The sequence below is a fragment of the Tachypleus tridentatus genome, chromosome 9 (assembly GCF_004210375.1).
Source record: "Tachypleus tridentatus isolate NWPU-2018 chromosome 9, ASM421037v1, whole genome shotgun sequence".
Lineage (NCBI taxonomy): Eukaryota > Metazoa > Arthropoda > Merostomata > Xiphosura > Limulidae > Tachypleus > Tachypleus tridentatus.
In genome coordinates, this window is record NC_134833.1 from 15542449 (window position 1) to 15555345 (window position 12897).

General features: G+C 28.8%; 1 protein-coding gene across 1 annotated transcript in view; it reads left to right on the plus strand.

The window, feature by feature from the left end:
• Positions 1-12897, plus strand: part of LOC143224776 (DNA polymerase delta subunit 2-like) — a 51260-nt gene that overhangs the window by 14088 nt on the left and 24275 nt on the right. The window contains exons 5-8 of the mRNA XM_076453062.1: positions 318-513; positions 1925-2005; positions 4508-4665; positions 7493-7620. Of these exons, the coding sequence (XP_076309177.1) occupies positions 318-513; positions 1925-2005; positions 4508-4665; positions 7493-7620 (563 nt within the window). The remainder of the gene's footprint in view (positions 1-317; positions 514-1924; positions 2006-4507; positions 4666-7492; positions 7621-12897) is intronic.

A 12897-nucleotide genomic window follows, 5' to 3' on the forward strand; every position in this document is an offset into this window, starting at 1 on the left:
TTTAAGGTTTGAAATACATTGAATGATTTTGCTCCTCGGATATTAAACCAACGAAAAGTAATATTCTCAACTACTGAATTATTACTCCAGTTTTACTCCAGTAATTGTACTTTTGAATAGCAACTAACAAAAATTTACTTGTGCCATTAGAACAAATAACATTTTTTTGTTCTAACTTCAGAAGATTCAAGATGTTATTGAAACCTATCAGAAACTTTCAGACAATTTCATTATGGTATCAACATGTTCCCTAAAGCTGCATTATATTTCAATGCTTTTAATTTACATGGTATTAAATATATTTTCAATGGTTTCAGATTTGTTCTCCTGGTTTCTGGCCTTGGACTGACCCAAAATGCAGAGGTTCCTTTTCCACTTCAGTTAATGGTTGATTTCATCATTGGATCTTTGGGTGAGGAGTCTGAACAGATGTTGGCAGCTAAAGTTAGTCGCATCATTATAGCAGGAAATTCTTTAAGTGAAAGTACAAAAACTAAAGGGTTTTATTCAAAGGTACAGTCATATCTTCCTAAAAGTAATGTTTATACAGTAATGTACATACCTAGAAGTGGTTCTTACCAAGCATTCGTGTTATACAATGTTTTAGTGATTTCATGGTACTAGAAGTAATAATGATTTTGTAATGTAAATTGCATGCAAATAACTCCTAAGATTAAGTTTAACTTTTCAAAGTGTTGAAGTTGATTGCTGTTTCTGAGTGTCTTTTTTGTCATCAAGTTAACTAAAGAATTTCAAAATGTCAGTGACTTTTCTCCAAACTGATCAGTGTCTATTTATTTGTATTAAGTAAACCAAAGGTAGTGAAGATAATGCTCGTACATTTTTCAAAATAAGAATATGTTCGTTTTTGTTCGAATTTGTACTATTTAAAAAAAATACCTTGAGGGCATCTCTTACATAATCAACTATTAAGTTCAATTTGAATAGCACACACCAGCCACTTGAAAGGTCCTGCGTTCTGTTCCGCTTCTTGAGAACGCAAATGAGACTACCACACACACACACACACACAGAAATCACGTCCTCATTAGCTGTTTACAGTACAAGTTTTCTAACAAAGTTCAGTAAATTTTTATTCATAGTTTTATATCTTTACCTTGTACAGCAAGAAGTAAAATTAAAAAAAAAAAAATCATAATTTTCATAGCTGAATGTAATTTAAGTATTTTTTTAGAACAAAATAATTGAAGTTTTAACTGTGGCTCTGAGAGATTGAAGTAAAAGTAACTGAATTGTATTGACATGTTTTTAAAGTTTTAAGAGAAGTGCCTGTAAACAAGTCACCATTTGGTCTCAAAAGTTCAAAATAATTACAACCTGATTAGTAAGTGATTAGTCAATGTCAAGAAAATTAGGCTTTATAAAGGGAAAAACATGTTTTTAAAGTTTTAAGAGAAGTGCCTGTAAACAAGTCACCATTTGGTCTCAAAAGTTCAAAATAATTACAACCTGATTAGTAAGTGATTAGTCAATGTCAAGAAAATTAGGCTTTATAAAGGGAAAAACTGTCTCGCTAATGATGATTGTACATGTTAATTTGTATTTATTTTTAATCAAACAATTTAAGACTGTTGTTACCAAATGATTCCAGTTCAAAAAAAAATTTCTAAAAAGAATAAAACTTGTATATGTTTAAGAAGAATATGATTCTGAGATGTATTTCTTATTAATTAATTAATTAATCTGTGTGTGTTTATTTGTAATAGGTAAGCAATGAATAATAGAATACTTATTCTAATAACAGTCAACAAATACAGTAGTATTATTTTCATAATATATCATTAGTAATCTCTCATATCTATATGCTCAGTGAAGGGTACAGTCTATCAAGTCTCACGAAGTAAAGGCTACACGAAAAGTTTAATTGAAAATATTTATAATTTATTAACTGTTTTATTTTCAGGCAAAGTATTTAACAAGAAATACAAAAGCTGCTTCCATAGAGGCAGTGAAAATGCTTGACAATATACTGTTGGAATTAGCTGTGAGTTTTTATTTAATAAAATTTATTTATGGTATTAGATGGTAAACGTCGTTTAGTCAGATGTCCTAATTAATTTATATATATATAAAAACCTAAAAACAATTGTTTGGTATAATCTGTAAAAAATTTCAAAAGCTTCACAACCTATGTCTAGTAGCAACTGAGTTCAAAGGTCGTAGCTAGAAGAGATAATTGTTTGCTTTAGTTCTTGATTTGTTGCTCAATATTTAAAGAAAAGTAAGTAATAATTTATTTCTAAATATTAATAAATGTGACTATATATTAATGATCTATATACATATATAATGTATAATAATTCAAATGTGACGATATATTAATGATCTATATACATATATAATGTATAATAATTCAAATGTGACTATATTAATGATCTATATGCATATATAATGTATAATAATTCAAATGTGACTATATTAATGATCTATATGCATATATAATGTATAATAATTCAAATGTGACTATATTAATGATCTATATACATATATAATGTATAATAATTCAAATGTGACTATATTAATGATCTATATGCATATATAATGTATAATAATTCAAATGTGACTATATTAATGATCTATATACATATATAATGTATAATAATTCAAATGTGACTATATTAATGATCTATATACATATATAATGTATAATAATTCAAATGTGACTATATTAATGATCTATATACATATATAATGTATAATAATTCAAATGTGACTATATTAATGATCTATATACATATATAATGTATAATAATTCAAATGTGACTATATTAATGATCTATATACATGTATGGCGTAGAATAATTTAAATGCGACTGCATATTACAAAACACTGGTGCACGAAAACACATCTAAGACAGGGTAGATTTAAAGAGCAGCTTTGTATTACTAGCTACACAACATGAGTGCTGGTGCACCGCATCAATGCAAGTTGTGTGATGTTAGCTTGGCATGACTGGAAGGTCAGTATAATAAAAAGATTACAAATGTATATTTGTAACTATATAGCATTATGAGACTTAAACTACTTGGAATGAACATTTGTATTTTCACATTCTAATGTGGAGTCGTTCTAGCACAAAAGAGCAACTTGTAACCATCTTAAAAAAAAAAGAAATAAATATAAGGTTGGTTAAGTTACAAACACCACATACTTACAGTGTAGAAAATAACAAAATATAAAGTGTTGCTGAAAACAAATATTTTAAATGTACTTTGGAGGTTTTAGAGATTATGTAAATAATATTTTAGAATTTCTAAGTTTTTTAATCATAACATGAAATCACTCGACAAGTAACAAAACACTGTTACTTTCACAACAAAAGGTCCACCTTTCAAAAGTGCTCGGGTTACAGGGTTTCTATTTCATTTTTATCAAGAATGGGATTTTCATGGTGATTTATTAAAGTTTCTGTTTTGAGGTAACAGAATATCTCGTGCTGTATATTTTTGGTATTCAGAAAGTTCTTTGTTAGAAAAGTGTTTTCATTTCAGGTAATAATAATAATAATAAGAGCATGTATTACCAAATATATATAACTTTTTAATATTTTTCTCTACATATTTTCAAATTTATTTAAATGTCATTTTGTCATAGGTATGTTTGATAATCAATGGGGAAACTTAAGTTATTTGACACTTGAAAACCTTTTATCCCAAACAATTTGAGTAATTTATCTGTAAGCCAGAAAGTTCAGTTTCAAGTTTTTGTCAGGTTATTTCTGTTTGAAAGTATGTAAGTTAATGCTATACCATGTTATTCTACAAGATAAATAATAAATTAATAACTTATCTTATTCTATTCTGAAGGAAATAATAAATTAATGTCTTATTTAACCATTTCATTCCTTCAAGGTAGATAACAAAGTATACTTAACTGTACAGTGTTCTCATCTGAGGCGGATAAGAAGTTAGTGAAAAATGATGATATGTCTTCTCTGTGAAAAATAAAGTTGTACATAGTCATATATCTTGAAGAATACATACAATCAGTACCTAATTGTGTTATTTATCCTCTGAGGTAGACAACAAACTAATGACTGACAGGGTTATTCCTCTACTGAGGTATAATCTTGTGTGTAACTAAAGTTGGAATCAGACAAACCTTTTAGTAGTACTGTAGTTAAAGTCGACTCTTTCTAGTGGTACTAAAGTTTATGACAGATACTGTTTTTACATATTAATGCCACTTAAAGAATACGTTTTTCTAATATTTTTTTCACAGTTTTAGTCATTCTATTACTGTAATGTGTAGTTTTACTCCTTTCCAAGAGGTACCCCAGTGCTATGTGTGACAGTTTTGTTTTTCTTAATAAACCATTATTTATTAAATGTTATCACAAATATTAAAGAGAACCTAATAAAAGAAACTTTTTATTTTCACAAACCTTTAATCTTTTAAATTTGAAATACTTAATATTATTTGTTGTTTATATTTAACATCATTCTTACTGGTGTTAAAAGCTGTATAAAGTTATCTTTTTTGTAGGGTTCAGTAAATGTGGATATTATGCCAGGGGAAATGGATCCATCCAATAATCTTTTACCCCAGCAACCACTACATCATTGTCTCTTTCCTAAATCTGGAAGGTTGTCAACAGTACACAGTGTTACAAATCCTTATTATGCCATTATTCAAGGCGTACGGTGAGGAAAACCACTTTTATTCATTGATAATTGGTTGTAAAGCTTGAATTGTGCTATAGTTTTATGTAAAACTATTTCTTGTTTCTCCTATCATTAAGTATATTTTCTTAGTTTTTATGTTTTCAACAGTTTTACTTGAATTTCTAAAAGAACAAAATATTTCTTCCCTGTAAATTATGTGTAAGTTTGTGAGAGAAGAATCACATTTATGTTGTAGTTAATAATACATCTAAAATGATACAGACAATATACCTAATGTGCTTGAATTTTTCTCCAAGTATTAAACATACATCAGGTTTCAAAACACAGTACACAGTGCATGTACTTCCCACCTCCAGGCCAAACATTTCCCAAGTCCATTAGCATCATATTAATTATTCACAAAGCCTGAATAATAATGTATTAGCCTTCAAACCTTATTCCAGTTGGGTTTTTCATAACTAGGAAAGGAATTTCAACCTTGTTTAATGTTTTGTCATTGGTATCTTTAATATTTCACTTTCACTCACTGTTGTGGGGTATTTACTCAGTGTTAACTTGTATAATAGGACAAACCAGTACACAATTTCTGAATTGGTGTGTAATACAAACTATTTTCCATAGCTGTGGGTGCATCATAAGAATGACAGTTATTTCCTCAGTGTGGATGGTGTCATAGGGGGGTTTTGTTGACATACGGTTTTTTAACTTTGATTCCTTTTCTATATCTTTGGCAACTTACCTTCTTAAATTACATTAACATAGACTCTTTTCTGAGCTTTGTGATGTAGATATGCAAGCATTGTTTCATTTAAATGTATTATTATTATTTTAAAATATTTAACCCTCTCCACACAGGTCAAAGACCATGTCATCTCATTTGTTTACTTGCATTTACAAATTCATAGAACTACTATTTTATGAATTTACATCAATATATCTGTTATCAAATTGTACATTCTAATTAATATTTAAATATTATACATTATTTAATGTTTCACTTTAAAAGTAAATATTTAGAAAAACACCTAAACATTGATTTTTGTGTGTCACGTGGTATGTTGAATGCAGCTCTATTTCAGATCAGAAGTTTCTTATATCAAAATACAAAGACTAGTTTTATACAAGTTAGGAATTCAAATTACCAATAATAACAAACTAGAATATAAGTTAAGAATGTCTTATCTTTTCTGTTTCCGAGATATTGTTCATGTACTGAATCAAACACAGTGGCCCCACTCACCTCTTTCCATTTTTTGAAACATTTCCTTGTATAGAATTAAATTTGTTTATATTACATTTGAATAACTAATTGAAAGCACTGAATGTCCCCTGGTGGCTTTCTCAGCAATTTTTAAGTACTTTGACATCAGAAAGTTCTTTTGATATAAGACTGGGAATTGGTAAGTAGTCCTAAGTCTACTCCAAATTTAATATTTTTTAGACTCAAACAGAGCTTAGTCACTATGTTTGATAAATTATAGTGGTATTGATATAGTAATTTATGATTTTTTTTATTATTTAAAATGTATAAATAAAATCTAAAACAAATCATTTCATTTCACATTCTCCATGTGTAAAAATTTATAAGGCTTAGCAACTTATGGCAAACAAATACAAAGGTCATAACTAGAAAATCTAATTGTTCACTTTACTTACTTATTTACTGTTCTTTGTTTCACAATGTATTAGTTTAAGAACTTGTTTGTAAATATTGATAATGGGTGATAATTGAAGTGTAACCATACTTTACAAAATACTAGTCCACTAAAACAGCCATGGTGGGTCACTTTGTAAAGCCTGAAGGCCAGTTTTATAGTATCAGATATGTTAACATGAGAGCACATGCACTACATCACTGCAACTGCTGTAATTCTAGCTAGGCATAGCTGACAGGTCAGCATAATAAAAATAATAAATATTTATAATATTATGAGATTTAAGCTGTTTAGAGTAAACATTTTTGTTTTCAAGCTATAATTTGTAATCTTTCTAGAACAAAACAAGCATAACTTTATATATTTTCTAATGTTTGTTTGGTGACTTGTGAAATTGGTCAAATAGACCAAATCCATACAAAGACTCGTTAGTGAAAATAACAGAAAAACATAAAGATTTTGTCTTGAGAAAATTTGATAATTATCTGGACATTATAAAGATTTTGTATGTGACACTTAAATTATTTTACATATAAAAGTATATTTACTCTTAAAATTACTTTGCATGTTGAATGGTCAGCATGTGAAAAGAAAAAGGCTTGAGAAGAATATTACTTAAAACATTCTTTAAAAAAAAACAAACTTGTATTGTGTATGAAAACTCCCATGACAAATATAAGAAATGTATAAAATACAAAAATTTGTTGCATTGAAAGGTCATGCCATACTGATGGAATTTGTGTGTTTGTATGTGTATTTAATAAAATGCTATTATTAGATGTGGCTATTTCTTAGTTAATTGGAGGACAGTATAATAGTATCAGCAACTTGTAAAAATACAGGATAAAATATTCTTCATAGGTAGCTCAACGGTTTACTAATAATTAGTGTGTTATCTAATTGTAATTTTTCGATATTAAAAGCTAGTATGAAAATATGCATTCATATGAATTCCGATTTGAAATATAAATACAAATCATGGTACTAACGTTAGTTAAGCATCATCTAACTTTCAGTTACATATCTAAAAATTAAAAAAATATTAAAATTACAATTATTGATGAACATTTTACGTTGGCTGCAAAACGAAATGTATTATCTATTGTACTACTGCTTATTTCAGTTAAGAGCTGATAAATGGGTAAAAATTAACATGCCAATTATTAATATATATTTTATATTAATTACAGAATTTTTGGGACATCTGGTCAGAACATCCATGATATTCAAAAATATAGTCGTTTAGATGATCCAATGGAAGTGCTTGAAAAAACACTAGATTGGGGACATGCTGCACCTACGTGTCCTGATACTCTGAGTAAGTTGGTTTCTTGTTTATTACTAACTGATAAGCTGTGAAAGGTTTGGGAATAGAAGTTTGTATATCCATTCTTCTGTGACGTAATATATTGGATATTTGTTAAAGACATTTTGTAGTAAAAAAAACTAAGATTTGTGGTTATAAATACTAAAGGAATTGCAGATTAATATTTGTTGGAAAAGTGTTATAAAATTTGTGATGCTTAGGCATTTAAATAGCTAGTCAAAATCATTATAATATTGTAGTTATTAACCCTGGTAATACAGACTGGGTGGAATCCATTCAGGTCATAACCATGAAAGTATCTGAGAGTAATTGTACTGTACTGTTTGATAATTTATGAGAATCTTTACTAATAATCTCTAAAATTTTATTTTGTAAACATTTAAAAGGTGTTATTACACAAAATATCAGGTTTTTAAATTAATTATTTTTTGTTGAAGACTTGCCTGTGAAATTTTTCTTTTCAAAATGTTGACTATCTAACGTGCAAAGTAGTTTTGATTTTACGATTAAAAATTCTTTTCTTCATCTCAGATTTGTCAAGTTTTATTTTCAAAATCTTTATATTCTTTTACATAATTATCAAATAAGTTTCAGATAAAACTTTTTATATTTAAGCTCTTATAGTATGGTTATAGAATCTATATGGTGATGGTCAATTTGATCAACATTGTAACAACCATAAAAATGAGAAAAAAAATTTCAATTGCCTTTATTTTGTTTTAGAATAATTTCAAATTGTGACAGAATACTATAGATGCTTATTCTAAATGGTTTAAATCTTGTAACAACATACATATTTGTATTTATTAATTTATGTTCCATTAAGCTTTGAACCATGTCTGATTAAAAACCTTGACACAAGTTGAAAATTGTGGTGCATGTCACATTACATATATGGAAAAGCATAACACACAAGCTGCTCGCATGTATACTCTATGAAGATTTTATCTTCTTTCATTATCTTACCTAATATGTTTCTATTTTTATGATTTTTAGCTACTTTTATAATAATTAATGGCGGAAACAAATGAAAAATAAACCTTGTAATTAAATATCAAACCTCTTTATTTTCAGGAAAGTTTGGTGCTTTATTATTTTCTTTAATATTAGATTTGATTCTGCAGGTTGTACGTAAATAATCAAAATGTAACAAATATAAAGATTGCACATGCAAAATAAAATTTATTGATTACAAAATTCCAATGTGCTGCTTACACTTCTCACATTTTCACACTTATTTCTGTAATTATTTTATTGCCAGCAGATGGCTTAGAAACTAGAAGAAACCTAACAATACTGTCTGTAAAGTTTGAAGTAAGTTTATTGAGAGTTTCTTCTAATATTTTAAAAACTATATCCTTTGTTTATTCTACTGTTGTAGCTGAAATAGAAACCTGCCAACTGTTGAAATGAACTGCCTTTCCTGTTTAGGTGTTACAATACTTTGTGTATTTTAATATCGACTGCAAAGTTTCAAATAGATTGCACTTATCACGTTTATTTTCTGTAGTAACTTTATTGTTAGGAGCTGAGATGGAAATGAATAGTATTGTCTGTCCTTTATCAATCATGAAATTCCAAATTAAATCACCTGAAAGTTTCTAATAATCTGTTCACACCTGTTTCATATGTTTATTCTACTGTTAGCAGCTGAAGTAGGAACCTGCCACACATAAAGCCAAGTAATCACTGCTTCTTAATTAGTTCAACACCATCAATGTAAGATAAGCTTCAATGGCACAATTCCCAGAACTTTCCCTTCTTTTAAACCACAGTGGGTTAGGATTTATCAACTTGTTGACAGTATAATGGTTTCTATGACAATTGTGTAAAGTATTATAGAATATTTACATCACGACTTTATAGAAAGTCGGGCCAATCCGTAAGTTGAAAAGCAGAAGTAACAAACAGAAACTATTCAACTCACTGCTCCAAGAACACAGTGAAATAGAGTTGTCTTTCTTCTTTACAATATAGGGGTTACAACAAAAATTGTACAGAATACTATATGAAATTAATAGAACATATTTATGGTATGACTCTGTGCAACATTGTATCTGATCCAATAAACTGGGTGGTTGGAATTTAGTGGTTATACAGGTGGGAAAATGTTTGTAATCATACTGTTTACTATTTTACCATGCTTACACAGTAACCAATGAACTTGCAGTTTCCAGTATTTTTTAAGGTGTAGTAAGGTTTTGATTAATGTACATTATCTGTATCTTATTACTACTTACAAATAAATATTTAACTTTTACATTTTCTTGAAACATAGAGAAGTAAGTTTAAAGTATTTGAAGAACAATTATCCCCACAACTTATAATGTTTCAAGTTTTTTTTTTGCTCTCGTGAGTCATGCTTGCTAACCCTCCAAATTCACATGTCAATGTAGAAAAAAATTTTTTAGACTTTGTATGTGCATTTTTGCATAGCAAAATGTTAGAAATTAGGGTGCCAATTACCAAGCTTCGTAACTATGCTGTATTTGGGTTATATAAAATCTAATTTCTCCTTGAAAAATAGGATTGATCATAATACTTTCAACTCATCAACAGTATAAAAGGTTTTCTCAGATAAATAACTTAGAAAGGCCAACACAATTACAAATAAATAAATATAAATGTAAGAGTTCTTGGTTGGTTATAAACTTAAAGCAGATACAGATAAATCTTTTCAAATTATGAAGTTACCAGAGCCAACATTGTAAACCCTGTAAGTGTTATGATATGTCAGCAAATAAAAAAAGGTAGAATATTTTATATTCTAGCATACCAGAATAGAAAATTTGAGTTTATAATTTGAACTATAGACACCATAAAATGTAATATGATGAAACCCAGAAGATGATGTACTGTTGTTACACACACAAAATCAATATTTATCATTTTTTTATATTTATTTTCAAACAGAGAAATCAATTAGAGTATAATGCATATTAAAATTTTGAATTAAAATCTGAAATTTGATACCAAGTTTGTTGATGTACATTCATAAACAGTAGTTTGATAAACTTTTGAATGCAAGTATACAGGCGTGATGAAATACCCTCCTACCCCTAGCTACTTGTAACAGTAGGGTTAAATAACAACCAAACTATTGTCTAGTCAGAAAGGTATGTATATGTTATGGGTGTATTATAATAAGACTGGTAGTAATGCCATTTGTTCTACTAGTTCAGTATGAATTATTACTGGGAGTGCGTATCTTGTAATATTAGTCAGTATCCCACATATCTAAATACAGAAGTTTTACCAACGGTTTGTTACAAAGTGTTACAATCCTGTCTGTAATTTATTATCTATGTTACTAATATTGTCTGTTTTTTTAAGTACTTCACACTTTACAGTAATTTTTCAATTTCTCAGGTTTGATCAAATAAATGGTAGTTTCAAAAAGAAGTGAAATGAAAATGGTTAATATCTTATCATTCAGCTAACTTACAATCTACAAAATCTTAGCAGATTTCTTTTTGCAGTTGGTCATTACTGATCAAGTTCTGTCGATTAATGTTTTATACACCCTCGAATGAAAATCTGTGAGTTAGTTATGGGTGACTTGTCTGTTATTAGAGGAAATGCAGGAACTAATATGCTGTGTTTCCTACACAAATATTTTGTTATTTCTCAATTTGTGTCTGTGACATGGGTGTTTGCTGTTAAGATTTGTATTTTTGAAGGAGTTTTGCACCAGTTTCTCAAAAATAAAATCTCCCATTGGCTCAGAAGTAAGCTAGAGAGATTATTATAAACATGAGAAAAAACATTTATATGAACCACATGCATGCACAGAGTACGTGTATATCTTCCATTAGCTTACTAGTGTTTTGTGGTTTAATGGCTCATTGCAACAGAAGCATCTAACTTGACTGATGTAAAGTGGAAAAAGTGTAATCACTTATAAAAAGAGTAAAACCAAACCCAATGACAGTAAACTGGCAACAAAATAACAATGAAGATATAGTCACATGTAAAAACAAAATGTTGAAAACACAGGCACTGTAACAATTATCTGTAGCATAGGCCAGCATGAATGGTACAGAACAAAACACAGCTAAAAATTCCCAATGCATAAATCAAGGTAATTGTAAAGTGGGTGACAGTAGAGAGTCAAATTTCTCGGACAATGTCCAATTATTTCCTATTTAAAATATCTATATGCTAGAAAATAGTACCTAATGTAGAGCCTAATTATGAGCCACGTAGCCAAAACTACCTTAAAACAGGATACAAGTGAAGAAAAAACTTTAAAAATCCTCGACCTAAGTGAAGAGACAGCTAATATCAGTCCTTCAACAACAACGTAAACAAGACAGTAGGGATGGCATTTTCATCATTCAAACATAATAAAGAATTGACAGACATCACAATATTTTTTCCTTTTCTATTTCTAATAAACAAAAATCGGAAATACTGCACAAATCTCCAGGGTACAGGTTGTAATATGCGATATAAAATGTACCTTAGGTTTGGAGTATTAATATTCTAATACATATATTTTAGTGTAAATGAATACATTTTAATGAAACTGTGTTAAAAACAGTAAATCCAAACCTCTGACTAATTATATTAGTTTGTTATAACTTAAAAACAAGCTGAAACAAAAATAAATTAAACTAGAAATGCTGCACTAATTGAAAATAAATAAATAAAAATCAGAGAAATTTTGTTAAAATTCTTAATAACAATTTTTAGTTATAAAGAAGGTTGTTTGACAACTTGGCACTACTTTATGCAGATTACACTTTGCTGCATATATAGGCTTGTTTAGAACATGATAGTCACACGAGAATTGGTGAATGGATGGTAGGTGGAAGCTATACTTGTTTGTTTGGATAGTTCATGGGATACTTCATCCTGGTATAGTCTGTTTGCTGTGCTGTGAATTAGTGACTTTCTACCATATTGGGGCTGGAATGCTGACTTCAACAGATAAGTTTTTAACTTATTTACCCCCAAATAGTAGAAGTATCCTTCTCCTGAAAAGAGCAGTCACCTTCCTACTGCTGTCTGCAGGCAGTGATATAGATATGGGACATTATGAGGTTGAGCACCCACATCTCACTCCTAATTTCTGTTGCTACCCTGTTATTTCTCAGATGAGATTAATGAATGGACGTTAAGATTGATAGATGATGTATCCTAACCACAATGTGGGTCCTAAGTTTTCAGTCATCTCGAAAACTGAAGGTATATTTTATAATCTCGTATTATAGTTTGCACCTTGAAATATTTTCAGTTAGTGCAACATTTTTTTGTTTAATTTAT